The following is a 17267-nucleotide window of genomic DNA, read 5'->3' on the forward strand; positions in this document are numbered from 1 at the left end:
CTTGGCGAGAAGAAAAAGTACTTGCTTGGATTTGGGATCGGCTCACAATCGTCTACCATAGTTGCATCACGAGCACGTGATAAGGACATGGAGGCAATGAGAGCTGAGATGGAGGCACTTCGTAAGGAGCAACAAAGAGATCGTGAAGAGTTGATGAAAGAGCGAGAGGAGCGCGAGAAAAATTACAATGATATGTTAAAAGAGTGAGAGGAGCGCGAGAGATGTTACAATGAGATGTTGCAAGAGTGGGTGCAAGGACAGAAAGATCGGGAGGAGACAGATAAAAGGGTTGATCATCTAAATAATGTAGTCGCCAAACTCTCACAACTCTTGGGGATCTAAGGTGGTCGAATGACGTTTACTATTTGGTAAGTACAACTTTATTGCATATTATCTTTATAGTATTTTTTTTGGATTGTTGAATTTTTGTTATTGCATATTATCTTTATTCTATTGTTTCACGAAGTGAGGTGATGCAATTAGAATTTTGATCACGTAACAATTCAAAAGAGTAGATGTTACTTATAGTTATGAAATCAGCTTCGGGCTCCTGCAAACCCTAACTGGATTTGTTCTGTGTTTAGTTTTTGTAGTATGCATAATATTGGATGTAGTTCCATTTCTTTGTTGCATCATGTTTCTAACGTCTGATTGTGGCAAATAAAATTTACTTTGGGACTATCAATTTTTTTTTTTTGAATGTGTTAAGGTTTCTATATATAATTTATGATGAAATTGGACACTTTATGAGCTGTCAAGGAATTGAAATAGTGGTGAAAACGGAGAAATATAGGATACTGTAGGCAGAACATTCAAATCAATTGAGAGTTTTACTTGAACACTTTAAGCATATACTTTAGCACATAAATGTTATTGTACTTAATAGCTTCAGTGTCTTTGGGATACCTTCAACTAGGATTTTTTTTTGATCATGTTAATCAAAAGTCAGCTAGTGAACTGCATATAGTACTCTACTAATCCACACTAATAATGCTTAGCTATAAGAGGTGAAGGAATTAATAGTTCTGATGTAGGACGATGTCTATAGGAAACAAGTCCTAATGCTGCCGACAATTAGATCTGTGGTGGTTTTTGGCTATGAAAAGCTTCTAGGGTTTGGAAATGTATGTGTGAGATTTGGCTTGATTTCCAAGAGGGCAAGTTTGCAAGAATTTTAATGAGGTTTGGGTTGCCTGCAATTTTGGAGTTAAATGGTTAAATTCAAGGCTTTAGAAGTGATTATTTATGATATAAACCTCTGGAGTTGAAAAGGTTCATTTTTGGGTAAATTATACTTGTCACCCTTATAATTTGACTCAAATCACACTTTGATTCTTATTATTTCAATTTTAACAATTAAGCTCAATTTCAATTTTGTCCTTTGGTCCAAATTACTGTCAGTTTTTTTAATGTGTATACTTGAAGAGACATTAGGCTCGCTTTGAATTTATGGTTTTGAAATGAATAGATTTGATATCAATAATTTGAAGAGTATAGCCTTTGAAGCCAATGTAATATTTTAGATTTAGATATGAAGAATGGATTTGAGAGCTTTGTAATGATGGATTTCAAATAACTTTGTAAAAATGATTATTTGAAATTCTTCCATAAAAGATTTTACTTGTACAAAAACCTGAACAAAATACATGAAACATACCTGTATTCAATCCTCCACTTTAGAGTTATCATCTACTTTGAATAACTAATCTTCTTATATTATTTCACAAAATTCCAACTTCAAATCCCTTCATTTTATACCAAGCTGGGCTATGTAGTTTTTTATTGTTTTACTATGAAGTTTTGGGGTTGGACTGTCAACCATTTTTCTATGGTAGAGAGAGAGAGAGAGAGAGAGAGAGAGAGGCTATTTCTGTGGTTGTAATGTGAGTGCTAAAATGTTTGATAATTTGCTTGGTAGTTGATCTGTTTACTAAGTAAGTTGTTCTTACCCATTCCTGATTTTGAGTTTTTCATTGATAATCTATGTATGATTTAATTTTTATGGTTGTTGAGAGAACAGAGTGTTCCTAGACGATTGAATTTGCACATGACACTAATAGTTGAACTAATAATCCATGTCTTATGAATTTCTAATTATTTGTTTGTTTCCACTGTCTTTGAGAACTAGATGAAATAACCTTACATTTTTTGAAAGCTAGATATTGGGTTTTTGGATTTGGAAACTTTGCCGGGATAATAGAGGCCAACAGAGTTTCACCCACTAATTAATCTAGATATGGGTTATGAATTACACCATGCTTTCATGCACGGGCGTACGCTAGTATTAATTATATTCGAGTTTTGTTCTGTGAATACACTAGTATTAATTATATTCGAGTTTTATTGTCATATTTTTTAATAATTTTAAATATGCCAAAATGTAGTCAATACTAATGATTAATTTTATTTGAATAGATGGTTTTTGGCGTGGAATTGCAGTGTACAACTTTTTTTGATATGTAAGAAAGACATTGTTTTTAGTCTACAAATTAGTACTCTTCGTACATATTAGTTTTATGGCGTGGTACAACAGACTGAATTTGACGTGGTACATATTAATTTTTTATGCGGTACAGATTACCTTTTGATGTGGTACAGATTACTTTTTTGGCATGGTATAGATTACCTTTTGGTGTGGTACAAATTAGTTTTTTGGTGGTACAAATTAACAATTGGATATTAATTTTGTTTAATCCTATGTTATGTAGGGAATTATATTTTTGAGATTGGATTATACTTGGTTTGTATGGAATTTTTATTGGAAATATTAATTTGATATTAAAAATGAATTTTTTTGATGGTTGAAAGTGAAATGTGTGCATGTTGTGGAATAGTTGCTAATTTTTTCAGTATATGGATAATTTTATTTATACATAGGGTACAGATTGTATTGATAATGGAATAAATATAGGTGGTTGAGAAATTAATTAAAAAAATTACAAATTTTTTGGTGACTAAATATTTTGGTAGCCAAAAATGCAAGCAAAGGTTTTTCATGACTAAATATTTAGTTGTAAAAAGAAACAAAAGACTTTTGGCGACCAAATCGTTAGTAGCTAAAATAAATCAAGATGAGGGAAGAAACTTTTGTCGACTAAAGATTTTAGTCACAAAAGAACATGGCATCCTTTGGCGACTAAAATGTTTGGTCGTAAATTACCATGAAAGGAAAATATCTAATCTTTTGGCGACTAAAATGTTTCACCGTGAAAACTAACCGTGACTAAATATTTTGGTCACTAAATGTATTATTATTAGTGACTAAAATTGTTAGTCGGTAAATGTATTATTATTAGCGACTAAAATGTTTTAGCGACTAAATATTTTAATCGCTGAAAGAGAATTTCATTTTGATTTAATTACTTTTGATGACTAAATAATTGGTCACCAAAACATTATGTTTGGCGACTAAGTCCATTTTAGTAGCCAAAAATCTCAGCACTTATTAGCGACTAAATATTTTAGTCGCTGGAAGAGAATTCCATTTTGATTTAATTACCTTTGACGACTAAATAATTGGTCACCAAAACGTTATGTTTGGCGACTAAGTTCGTTTTAGTAGCCAAAGATAAGATTATTAGCGACTAAAATGTTTTAGTGACTAAATATTTTAGTCGTTGAAAGAGAATTTCATTTTGATTTAATTACTTTTGACGACTAAATATTTGGTCGCCAAAACGTCATGTTTGGCAACTAAATCCGTTTTAGTAGCCAAAGATAAGATAATTAGCGACCAATGTAAATTTAGTCGCTGTTGACTATTGCCGACTAGGCTTTGACGACCAATGGGGCGACGAATAACTTTAGTCGCCATTGACTTTTGCCGACTAAAAAATAACCTTTGGTGACTAAAAATTTAGTCGCCAAAAGTGTAATTTCTTGTAGTACCATATGGACATTTTAATTAATTAATTAATACTCAATTCGTGGAGGGAGTCTTTTATTTGAGTTCTTTTCCCTTAAGTTGTTGTGCTGAGAATCCTTGCCATCCACTTCCCAACTCTTCCTATAGAGGACAAATGGTTGTTTTGAGAAGTAGGTTAAAAGTTATTTTTTTGACTTTTTTTTTATTTTTTGTTTTTTTTTGGAAAAAATCTGTAAAAAGTAGAGAGGTAATGTGATCGAAAAGAGGTTAAAAGTCAAAAAATTAACTTTTAACCTCTTGTCAACAGAGGCCAAACTTGTTTAGGGTATGACTGAGAGTAGAAATTACTCTGTCGAATATGCTTTTTTGTTATTTATGGCTCTTAATGAGAAATTCACTACTTCAATAAGTTAAACCCTCACTTGAAGAAAGTTTGGTATAGAATCAAGTCATTGAAGATCCTTCCTAAGGTTTTATTCTTTCTTTGGAAGGCCATTCATCGTGCTTTTTCAATTAAAAGTTGTTAATGTGCAAACAAGAAGTTGAAATTGGACTTCTCTAAACATGTATTGGGATCTAGTTTGGACTTTGATTTTGATAGTGGAAGCCTAGTTCTTTCAAGGAATGGTGTTTTTTTTTTTTTTTTTTTTTTGGATATATTGGTGATCACCCTTTGGGAGAAACAAGTTTCTTTTTTTTTTTTCATTTTAAAAATGTTGATCTTATGCCTAGTGATATATTGGCCTTGATTAATGATCTTAATTCTTAATTTTATGCTTTGAGTGAAAGTTAGAGATTTGCAAGTGATTGATGGATGGGAAGCCAAGTGATGCTCTACAATACCATCCAAATTGTTTAAGGCGGTGCATGTAAAGAGGTTACATGGAGGTTGATATCCAGATAGATAGTTTGTTGTTTGTTTAGGCACTAAATGTTGATTATGCAACAAATTGCTACATGTGTTTTCTGATTATGGACATTAAGTGGCTAATAATGTTTGTAATGTTTTAATCCTTTGTTTATTATGTTTCTTCTTGTTCCTAATAAAAATAGAGAGAAAAAGAAGAAAAAAAGACAAGTCTTACCTTGCACATGGATACCTACAACTCATCAAACATTGATCAATATAAGCTATGTCTAATAACATTTCTAGTCTCTTATGTATGTGATTTGTGTCATTTTTATTAACAATGTTTAAATTGTGAAAAATATTTTAATTTGGTCACCTAACTCTGTTAATCTATGGCGTTAAAGTTAAGGTAAATGTGGAAATTGAATTGAAACAAAAAGTACGTTTTTAGTTATATATACTAAAGGTGAGTGCAAACACGTTAGATTTGTAATTTTATATTTAAATTTTTGGATAGGTTGAAAATTAAGGAAAATCAATAAGTAGTTTTAAACCGTTCAATGAAGGAAAAAATAAAGTCATTTTAACAGTTGTTACATGTGATAGCTATTGGGTGGAAAGAGGTGACAATTATTGAGCGAGAAGGGTATTCTTGAAAAAGTAAAAAACTTGATAGTGGCTCAAACCAATTTAAATATACGTTTTATATAATAGAATAAATATACTAAAAAGTGTGCATTGTAATAGGCAATTATAGAATCCTGTGTGTGCTTAAAATAAAAGGTGGTTTTGAAATAAAAAAGGGTTATTTACATGGAGATTTATTAAATTATTGTGAAATATCATTTTAATTTCCTAAACTATAAACGCATACAAATAGATCTCCTAAATTATTAGCGTGTTTCACTTTGATCCCATCTGTTACTGCATTCTCATTTTTGAGACGAAAATACTCTTTAACACTCTATATAACACACCCAACAATACTTCTTTTCAATTTTTCTCATTTTTTTGGTTTTATTATTATTTTTAAATATTCTTTCTGTAAAAATACATTTATCAAGAATATTAAAAAAATAATAATGGATTAATGCTTATATTAAAAAAAATAAAACAAATAATAATAATGAAATTGAAAATATATAGAGTGTGAATGGTATTTTCGTCTAAAAATATTTAGAAGTTTGGTTTAACTTACGGTGCAGTAATAGAAAGAGTCAAAGTGAAACATGTCAATAATTTAGGAGATCCATTTGTATGATTTTATAATTTAGTCAAAGTGATACTTCTCAATAGTTTACAATGTCTTTGTGTAAATAATTCAATAAAAAAAGTTATGAAAAAAGTTTTCAAGATTAATATAGATATGAGTGGTGCTACATTTCCTAATTTGGTCCTAATTCCACCTTTAATGATGTTGCCCACTCTTATATGAAGCAATCCAATACTCCTCTCTCTCTCTCTCTCTCTCTCTCTCTCTCTCTCTCTCTCTCTCATCTTTAACCTTCCTAATTTCACATCATTAAAGATAAAATTAGAGAAACAAAATTAAGGGGATAAATCATTATACCATATGTCACGCCCCAAAATTTGAGACCACAAGAGAAATATATAAAGTGCAACTCAAACAAAAGAGATAACCACAATATTTTAATATACACATATAAGCAGAGTTATAACATAAATAACTGATTTGAGTTCTACTAGAGGTTTACAAAACACTGTCAAACCAAAAGATAAAAGGAGAGAGAAAACAAAAACAAACTACTAGTCCAAATTTTCAAGTGAACCACGGCTCTAAAACTTCATCTTGATTGTCTTCGAAATAACCTTCCCCATCGTAAGCTGCTACTTCACCTGGCATAACACGCCATGAGCTTGGAATGCCCAGTAAAAACACACACACCCCTATATCTTCTATCAATCAATCAATCATATACAAAACAAATCAGGTAACATAACATACTTACGTTAAGGTTTTATGAATTAGTAGTTAGACTAGGCATCTAGAATCCCCCAAAGAGATCCTTCTACCCAACCACAAGATTAAACACCGGACTACTCAGAACTCCCCCTTTTGCTGCTTTGCAGACCTTACCACCCATGCCCACTTCCCTGTTACTTACCGGTTAGCGACATCGATGGACCTCAAAAGGGACGGCCAAACAAGTGGGCTCGCTTACACCCCAAATCGTGCCTAGGGGTCGCTTACACCTTGCACATACCATACCAAAGGGCTCGCTTACACCCTGAAACCACCGCATAGAGTCTGAATATGTCCGTGTCAACCTAGGGGCTCGCTCAAAATGCTTACACAAGACTTAACTCATTTAGTATTAATCCCATCATAATTCATGTCATGCATATGTATAAAATTGTTCTAAAACACTAAGATGAACGTCACCCATTGCCAGCCCTTTATCACTTCCCGTTTATTAGATCTTTTGCTAGGTAAATTAGTCACATTCGGTAATTCGGTCATATAAAAGAGTATGAGAAAAACATACGAGAGGAAATATAGTCCATGATCATCATTTATAAGTATAGTAAGGCAAGAAAACAACATTAGAAATGCTTTGAAACACTTAGAGACAATTAACATAATAGAACACAATTTCCAGCACTGTTCGGTTCTGCAGGGCTAAAAAGAACGCTTTGGTAAAAATACTTCTAGGTCAAATTAGGGGCTGAAATTGCACATAAACAGTATTCAATCTGTCTATTTTTAGTTCCAATTTTCAGAAGTTGCACAGCCCCTCCCAAAAATTCATCTACAAACTATATTCGAAAACCTGTCCAGATTTGTCACCCTTTGGGAAAACTAGCTTTTCTCTCAATCTACCCGACGGTTTTCACTCAAATAAAATCTGTTGGAAAGAGGACTCAAAGTTCTAAATTTTGAAAGAAGAGCCAACATGAGATGATTTTTCTAGAATTTTATAAAATTTCTAAAAGTGGACTGTTTTTCAGAGACTCAGGACCAGATTTTTCAACAAATTATCCAAGCCCTAAAAACACACAATTAAGAGCTAATAAAATTTGTCACGAGCTCTAAACACATAAAATATTCTACGATAAATTCGGATTTGAGAATTAGATAAATTTGATATTTCTTTTAAATTAGAGAAGTTGCAGCAGTGCCTAATTTCACAAATTTGTAAGACAATGACACTATATCATAGCCGTACTTTCACACACACCAAAAACCCTATTTACCATTAATTTGTAACACAAGAGCCATACTAGACAATAGAATGAGTTGATGAAAGGATTGGAGAAATTAAGGGAGAGGTATGTTCTTACCTTTAAGAATTCCTTCTTTTTCTCTTCTTTTTTTTTCTTCTTCTTACTTCTCTACTTCCCTTGAGCCAACTCTCCCTCTCTCACCCTCTCCTTGGGCTATTCAAAAACGTGGGAGTGAAATTGGACAAACTCAAAATTTATAGAGTATAAGGTAGCTTAATGGCTAAGTGAACTAAATATCTAGATATTTGTTTTTTTTTTATTTTATTTATTTTATTTTTGGTTTGTTGTCATCCAATCAATTTTTCCACCAACATATTATATATATATATATATATATATATAAACTATGTATATATTCAAATAAACAATTGTATTCTATTCAAATAAATAATAAATGAAAGAACACTAAAAACAAAAAAAAAATAGAAATAAAAATAAAATGCGTGAATTAATTTAGAAATTATGAGGTAAAATAAATAAAACCAAGTTTTAGGATAGTTTCAATCATAAAGTAGTGTTCTATGATTTAATTATGGTAACACACGGAAAATTTATTCTTTACTTGGGCCCTTACGCAGACTTTTACGGAACTAGGGCTAAAATGCTATTAACCTAAGGCTCAGGGTTTCAAGTGTAATTACAAAAAAAAAAATATTAGGGTCTCTACACCATATACTCCTATGCCTCACCTTTTTCGCTTTCCAAAAACAAAGTAAAAAAATTGTCTTTTTCTCATGTAACTCACTGCAAGTTTCCAATGTACTGATTAGAGAAATGCTAAATTTTGAAGTTTTGAACTCATGTAGTATATGATAAGGAAGGGGTCCAAGAGGAGGTTCATTCCGTGTAATCATTCAGTGTAATGTGTTGTTCATCAAGTGTCATGTGCTGCAGCTGTAAACAACATTCTTTAACAGATTGTAGCTGATTTAGTTAGATTGTAACAGCTTTAGTTAGTTACTTAGTTACATGATGTGTAGTTAGTTAGAAGTGTGGTTAGTTTAATTAGTTTGTTAGTTTGTTACCTGTACTGGTATATAAATATGACTTGTAATCTCTTATTAAATAATAATGAAGATATCTTAGTTTTACTTTACCTTTCGTCATGGTATCAGAGCACCAAGAAGCTCTCGCGAGCAATTCTCAAGCTTCATCTACGGGGTCCTCTGCTATTCCTTCCAATCTCAATCTACTGCTATCGAATCTCAGTTCTCTTGTAATAGTGAAGCTGGATGGCTCGAATTTTGTTGTTTGGAAGAATTAAATACAGAATGTACTTCGAGCAACAGATCTCCTCGCCATTGTTGATGGCTCAAAGAAGTGTCCTGTTGACACAATACGACAGTCTGCCGGAATGGAAATTCAAAATCCAGAAGCTGTTAGATGGAAGATGATTGATGCGCATCTACTCAACTGCATCACTGCTACTCTCTCTCCTGCGATTTTCACTTCTGTGTTACATCTTCACACCAGTGCTCAGGTCTGGCAATTTCTTGATAAACGCTTTACCTCTCTCTCTAGGTCTCATATCCACCAGTTAAAGAACAAATTGAGTTCTATTTCAAAGGAATCAGATTCAATGGAGGTGTATTTGAGCAAAATCAAAAGTATTGTTGATTAGTTACGTGTTGCTTCATCATTTGTGGAAGATGAGGATATTGTTCTTCTTACATTGAATGGATTGCCTTCTGAATATGATGTAGTTAAAGTGGCTATTCGAACTCGTGCAGAGTCCATTTCTATGGAGGATCTCTCTGCTCTACTTTGTTCAGAAGCTATTCACATTGAAGGAAAATTAAAACACAGTTTTGATCTAACTGTTGCTTATGCAACTGTGACAGACACTCATGCTGCTTCTAGTATTTCTAGAGGATTTAACTCTTATCATCAAAACAGAGGTTCTTCTCGTGGTGATTCTAGAGGTTCTCATAGAGGCACTCGTCGATTCTATTCAGGAAGATCCTCTCATGGCAGATCTCAAGGAAGGGGACAATTTGGCATTGTGTGCCAAATCTGTGGTAAAGCTAATCACATAGCTCTTGACTGTTGGCATAGACTAGATACTCAATTTCAGTCTTCACAAGTGTCTCCATCCCAGCAATCAAAGCCATATCAGTCTCACTCTCAGCCATACCAGTCTCAGCAATCAAAGGCATATGCTACCTCTTTAACTGAGGACAATGGTTCTTGTTCTCCCTGGTTTTTGGACTCAGCTGCTTCTGATCATATCACTAATGATCTTCATCAACTTAACTCCATTCAACCCTACACTGCTGGTAATCAAGTCACTATTGGTAATGGCTCTTCCTTCCTATCACTCATACAGGTCAAGGTAAACTACCCACTCCTCACCATTCTTTCAAACTAAACAAAGTTTTGCATGTACCTTCTATTAACTCTAAGCTTGTCTCTGTGCATCACTTGACTAAAGATAATAACTGCTCTATCACATTTGATCATTCTTCTTTTACTATTCAGGACAAGCTTTCCAAGGCCATACTCCATAAAGGTTTTTATGCCAATGGACTATATCAATTCCACACTCCAACCACTGTTTCTTCACATGCCTACAGTAGTTCAGTTACTTCTGCTGATTCTACTGACATTTGGCATCAGAGATTAGGCCATCCTTCTACTCTTAAGTTTCATTTGCTTAAGCACAAATTACCTTTGTCTGTAGCTTCCAATAAAAGTACCTTTTCTTGTGTACATTGCTCTGTAGCCAAATGTCATAGGCTACCTTTTACATTGTCTAATTCCACTGTAACTAATCCACTGGCTTTGATTCACAGTGATGTATGGGGTCCCTTTAATAAATCTGCTTCTCCTTACAAATACTATGTGTTGTTCATTGATGATTTTACCAGATTCACTTGGCTTTGTCCTCTTGTTTATAAAAGTAAAGTGTGTGCCAAATTTATGGAAGTCAAATCTTTTGTGGAAAAACAGTTTGGTTTTCCTCTCAAAATTTTTCGTAGTGATGGCGGTGGTGAATACAAGAATCATCCTCTTCAACATTATCTTCACACTCATGGCATTCACCATCAGTTTTCCTGTCCACATACTCCCTCTCAAAATGGAGTGGCTGAGAGGAAGCACTTACATCTCACTGAAACTGCTATTTCTCTTCTTCATCAGTCCTCTATGCCTCTTCTTTATTGGTTTGATGCCATCGCTGCTGCCACCTATTTGATCAATCGTTTACCTAGTGTTTCTCTTAATAATTGCTCTCCTTTTGAGTTGTTGTATCATACTTCTCCTGATTACTCTCTACTAAAAGTCTTTGGTTGTCTTTGTTTCCCCTGGCTTAAACCTTATGCTTCTCATAAGTTGGCACCTAAGTCGACTCCTTGTGTTTTTCTAGGTTATCATCCTAGTGTTAAGGGCTATAGATGTTTAGATCCTCAGACTGGTCACATTCATTTATCTAGACATGTTACTTTTCATGAACATGAGTTTCTTTTTTCCTCTTCTCCTTCTGTTTCTTCTCTTCCTCTTTTACAGGATTTCTTTTGGTCACCCTCTCCTCAGCATAGTTATTCTCAGTCTGCTCTGGCTTCAAAGTCTAGTGTTCAGCCTATATCTACACAGCCACAGTCTACATCTGTCCAGGCTCAGTTCTCTTCCCAGCCAGCATCTCCATCTGTCCAACCACAGTACTCTTCACAACCCCAGTCTTCTGATCTGGCACCTCCTGCCCAATTTGCACAGCCTATATCTGCACAGCCTTCCTCTGCCTTGTCTCATTCTGCTCCTTCCTCTCCATCTATTCCTATTAATTCTATTTCTGTTGTTTTACCTCTTCCTCCTCCTGCTGCTCTCAATTCTCATCCTATGCAAACCCGATCCAAATCTCATTTTACTTGTTTCTCTTCTATTCTCACTTCTCCTGCTGGCTCCTCTCCTTCTCCTGATATTGAGCCCCTCTCTTATCAATCTGCTCTTGACTCTCTAGTCTGGCTCCAAGCCATGTTTGATGAATATGCTGCTCTTCAACATCAAGGCACATGGTCTCTTGTTTCTCTACCCCCTTCTAAGCAAGCTATAGGGTGTAAATGGGTCTTCAAAGTTAAAAAGAATTCTAATGGCTCAGTTGCTCAGCACAAAGCCCGACTTGTTGCTAAAGGTTTTCATCAGCAACATGGTATTGACTTTCATGATACCTTTAGCCCTGTGGCCAAGCAACCCACAATTCGCATTTTTATCTCTTTAGCTCTTCATCATCATTGGCCTCTAAAACAACTTGACATATCTAATGCCTTTTTACATGGCAAGTTGGATGAAGACGTTTACATGGAACAGCCTCCTAGTTTTGTGGATCCTTCTCAGCCTACCCTTGTTTGCAAACTTCACAAGGCTCTTTATGGTTTGAAACAGGCTCCTCGAGCTTGGTACTCTACTTTCTCCTCCTTTCTTCTCTCTAAAGGTTTTCTTCAGAGTCGTTGTGATTCTTCTCTCTTCATTCATTCTACCTCTTCATCCATTACCTTTCTTCTTATCTATGTCGATGACATTCTTCTTACTGGTTCTGATCAGTCCTACCTTCATTCCTTATTAACTCAAATGCACAATGTTTTTTCCCTGAAAGATTTAGGGGATATTTCTTATTTCTTAGGTATTTCTGTTCAGTCCACTACTCAAGGCTTCTTTCTCTCCCAGCAGAAATATGCCTTGGAGCTTCTTCTTAAAGCTGGCATGACAACCTGCAAGCCTTGTGCTACCCCTACATCAGCTAAACCTTCTCTTACTGCTGCTGATTCTTTCCCATTCTCCCAACCTTTTCTCTATCGCAGCCTTGTGGGTGCCCTTCAGTATCTTACTATAACTCGTCCTGAGCTCTCTTATGCTGTCAACCAAGCCTGCCAACATATGCATGCCCCTACTGTGGCACATTTCTCTGCTGTTAAACGTATCTTACGATACATTAAAGGCTCCATTTCTCATGGTCTTCTCTTTGCTCCTGGTTCTTTTCATCTCACAGCCTACTCTGACTCTAGTTGGGCTGGGAATGCCACCGACAGACGTTCCACCTCTGGTTACTATGTGTTCTTAGGTTCTAATCTTATCTCTTGGTCCTCCAAGAAACAGTCCACTGTGTCTTGCTCCTCAACCGAGGCTGAATATCGGTCCTTAGCACACACTACTGCAGAACTCACTTGGTTGCAAATGCTTCTTGTTGATTTTCACATTCCTCAACCATCTCCACCTGTTCTTTGGTGTGACAACATGTCTGCCTTGTCCTTGGCTGCTAATCCGGTCTTTCACAGCCGCTCTAAACACATTGAAGTGGACTGTCATTTCATTCGTGAAAAGGTTGCTCGTCGCCAGTTCTGTCTCAAATATGTCCCTTCTTTGGATCAATTGGCTGACATCTTCACCAAATCTCTGTCCACTGCCAGATTTTCTTTTCTCACTTCCAAGCTTCGTGTTGGTCTTCCCCCTCTCAGCTTGAGGGGGCCTGATAAGGAAGAGGTCCAAGAGGAGGTTCATTCCGTGTAATCATTCAGTGTAATGTGCTGTTCATCAAGTGTCATGTGATGCAGCTGTAAACAACATTCTTTAACAGATTGTAACTGATTTAGTTAGATTGTAACAGCTTTAGTTAGTTACTTAGTTACATGATGTGTAGTTAGTTAGAAGTGTGGTTTGGTTAATTAGTTTGTTAGTTTGTTACCTGTACTGGTATATAAATATGACTTGTAATCTCTTATTAAATAATAATGAAGATATCTTAGTTTTACTTTACCTTTCGTCAGTATAACCCCCAGCAGGTAGCATACAAGAAACGTTATAATGTTTTTTAATACCAAATAAAACTTTATTGAAAATTTGTAAAGAAGCCTTGACAAATGACCTTGAAGCCATGGCATACATTTGATTCAACAAATGAATTAGTAGCTAGTCTTTCTTGAGAGAAGGAAATTACAACTACCTTCAAAGACATCAATTTGTCATATAGTGAAATGGTAGAACTTACCTCAAATTCACAATGCCATTTCTTGATTTTGCGTGTTTTGCTCCGTTCATCCAAACACCATGCTCATCACATGGGAAATAAATGAGACCGGGACATTCTACTTTCTCGAAGTAGATCAACTTGGGAAATAATCTCCTAAGGTCCATCCACTGCATTTGGAAGTCACTCAAGTACTTCAATTGCAACATCTCAATTGTGGTAGTTGCTATTTGGTCTAGATTACACAATAGTCCTCCTCTAATGTGGAGTTTCTTCAAGTTCTTCAGATTGCCAGATGACAACCAACTGGGTGTAACCATTTTGGGGAAACACTCAAGCTCTAGTTTTTGTAATGATGAAGGAAGTTCCATATGGATAGGAAGTTCCAAATCATGCTGCTCGGTGAACGATCCTATCAGTGCTCTTGTTAGATTGGCACGTGGATGTGGTTGTGGTTGTGCTTGCTTAGGTGTGTTGTCTGTTTTGCCTTGTAAAACGCATCCTCTCCAGGATATTTTTAACTTTTGTAAAGTTTTTAATCTTTGTAAATAACGGAGCTGCTTACTTGTTGGGAATTCTTTCATATTGGTGTGTAGGCTTAATTTTCTCAACTTTGATAGTTTTGTCAAATCATCGATAGTACATGAGTTTTTATCCTCGGAATCACCAATGATAAATCCCTTAAGAACTTCGAGTTCTGATAGTGAACCAAGGCCCTTGGGCATGTGATTTAAAAAGTAACACTCAGATATGTCTAAGTGTGTCAAATTCTTAAGTAAGCCAATCCAATCGGGAACAACCTCAAGATTGTGACAAGCTTTGAGATCTAGGATCCGGAGATTAGTCATCTGTGAAATACACTGAGAAAGCTCTGTAATCAAAGAAATTCCTCGAAGGCTAAGAAATCTTACCCGTTTCATATTCTTGAGTGCATTGAGAATTTTGGTATCTGTGACTTCAATGTGACGAGTGACCGAGTTTTGCCACCTTCCCAAGTAAACAATTCTGAAATAGATGAACTTGGAAAACCATTCAAACCTGTCATCAATAATGGCCTCATCAACATTGAGGAAGCATTCATGCAAAGCAGATGGAGTATAAATTCGATTATTCGTATCCATAGAACACACTACTTTAAGGCAAAACTGGTTTAACGCAGAATGATTGGAAGGGTGCATTCTGTAGCTATCGACGGCCAAGCCACGATTTTTGTGGATAGGCTCGATAAAGCCCTTTGTAGTAAACTCATCCAATAACTCATTGCTAAATTCCTCTGCCGTCTTCACCAACACAATTTCTCTGCCCGGTGAGGTTGAGACTGTTGCGGATACAAGTCCCTCTCCAATCCACCAGTAAATCATAACCCTTTTCTTTATAACAACCATTTCTGGGAACATCAAGAAACATTTCAAACAATTTTTTAGTTTGTCTCGGAGGGCATCGAAAGATTCCTTGATATGATCGAACTTTGGCACCTTGTACAAGCTCTGCGAATGGCCGGCCTTGTTGATATCGACTTCGTAGTTGTTGATGCTACGGTTAATGGATCCATCAAACCATGGATTCTGACGTGGTTTGGAATCATCATCGTAATCGGTTTTCATAATCAGCTTTGATGGAATTTGGGATTTCAGTTTCTTGACTGCCACTTTCAGTTCACTAAGTTCTTCTCCTCCTCCTGTTTTGAGCTGCTCAAATTTCTGACTGGCCTGGTCGATTTGGACATTCATACGATCTACATACTTCTGAACCTTTACCATGGCCTCTTTCATGTAAATAAGATCTCGACCAATCACGTTAGCGAGCGCAGGATCTCCAACGTGGTAGTAATCGTTGTTTGTGGCGGTGGTAGCTTTGTGGTGGTGGTTGTCAAGTGGATTTGGTTGGGAGATACTGCTGCCCATGGCTTTCACTGCCAAAAGGTCGTGTTGAAGTCTTCGCTAGAGTTAATAGAGAGAGAGTGAACACATTTTTTCTTTGATCGTCAGGGTTTCATAGAGAGAGATGGATCAAGAGAAAGAGGCGCAAATGCGAGAGAAGAAACGTTGTGACACCATAAGAGAGAGACGAAGTGTGTGAGAGAGAGAGAGAGACGAAGTGTGTGAGAGAGAGAGAGAGAGAGAGAGACTGAAGTAAAGGTGCAGAAGAGATAAATAAGGGGGTGGCCTACGGATGTTGGAAATCTACCGGGACAATAATTAATGAGACGCCGGGAAGAAATATGGTCCACTGGCCGGGACCACGGTTGTTGAAACCGCGTTGTCTCAGTAGGTTTTTTATAAATTTTATAAATATAAATTGGGTAATAATTGGTGATTATAAATTCTGTGGTTTAAATAGTTCGTAAATATTAAAACAATGTCGTTTTGGGTATAAAATAATTTCGAAAATGTTAAAATGACTCATTTTGGTATTTTCGGGCCATTTAAGTCATAAAATTTGCGGCCACCAAACATTTTCCATATAAATTTGAGACAATTTGATATGTATTTATGAAATTTATTATGGGTTCTGTCTTAATTTATGGAGTTTATTATGAGTTTTATTTTAATAATTTAAATTATTTATTTTGTAGGTTATTTGTATATATTATTTATTAAAAATATTTAAGTCGATTTGATAATCGTAATATTTTTTTACTGTGTTTGTTTTGAAAAAAATAAATGGTTTATTCAAAAAAAACATACTTGTTTTTTTTTTCAAAAAACAAAAGTGATAAAATAAAAATATTATAAATTACGATTCAAATTAATTTTTTTTGCATGAATAATATACATTAAAAATCTTACAAAATAAACAATTAGGATCATTGAAATAAAACTATAATGGATTCCACGAAGAAACCCATCTGTAGAGACTCCAATTTGACCGATCTTAAGACTTGGACGTTTTCTTTCGAACATTCGATGATGAAAATTAAAATATGTTAGTTTATGAATTTCTCTACAAAAAAATCAAATTTAAGTTTTAATTCTAACCTTACACCCATTTCAATCAAATTATTTTACATCCGTTAAAAAGAAATTTCTGGCCAAAATCCAAAAACAGAGCAATTTTAAGAAAATTAGCTCCCACACACGTGGGATGGCCACATGTTTTGAAAAACCTCGTGGATGGCCGCATGGTTTTTGAATCTCGTGGGATGGCCATGTTGTCATGGGATTTTATTGAGTAATTCACCAACTATAAAAGGGGCACTCCACTCAGTTTGGAAAAAAAAAAAAAAAGAAGTTTATTAAAAGAAAAAAAAAAGAAGGAGAAATCAGAGGTAGAGAGAAAAAAAAAAAAAAAAATCTTTTCAAAACGAAAAAGAGAAAAAAGTTATGGAAAAGAAAGAGGTAAAGAAACGT

General features: G+C 35.1%; 1 protein-coding gene across 2 annotated transcripts; it reads right to left on the reverse strand.

Moving 5' to 3' along the window:
* Window positions 1-6347: 6347 nt before the first annotated feature.
* On the reverse strand, window positions 6348-16175 carry LOC114309139 (disease resistance RPP13-like protein 4). 2 transcript variants are annotated; one of them, XM_028254840.2, is made up of 2 exons: window positions 14829-16175; window positions 6348-6572 (listed from the first exon to the last, which is right to left on the reverse strand). In XM_028254840.2, exons 1-2 carry the CDS (start codon window positions 15819-15821, stop codon window positions 6564-6566), a joined length of 1002 nt encoding a protein of 333 aa, XP_028110641.2. In that variant the 5' UTR covers window positions 15822-16175; the 3' UTR covers window positions 6348-6563. The 2 variants fall into 2 exon arrangements, with proteins under 2 accessions (XP_028110641.2, XP_028110640.2); XM_028254839.2 differs by having other exon boundaries at window positions 13939-16110.
* Window positions 16176-17267: the final 1092 nt, after the last annotated feature.

Source organism: Camellia sinensis, chromosome 11, assembly GCF_055761805.1.
Source record: "Camellia sinensis isolate YWXY chromosome 11, ASM5576180v1, whole genome shotgun sequence".
In the NCBI taxonomy this organism is placed as follows: Eukaryota; Viridiplantae; Streptophyta; class Magnoliopsida; order Ericales; family Theaceae; genus Camellia; species Camellia sinensis.

What these genes read in the sequence shown, in the direction of transcription:
- LOC114309139 (XM_028254839.2), bottom strand. Translation starts at nt 15,821, where the DNA reads ATGGGCAGCAGTATCTCCCAACCAAATCCACTTGACAACCACCACCAC.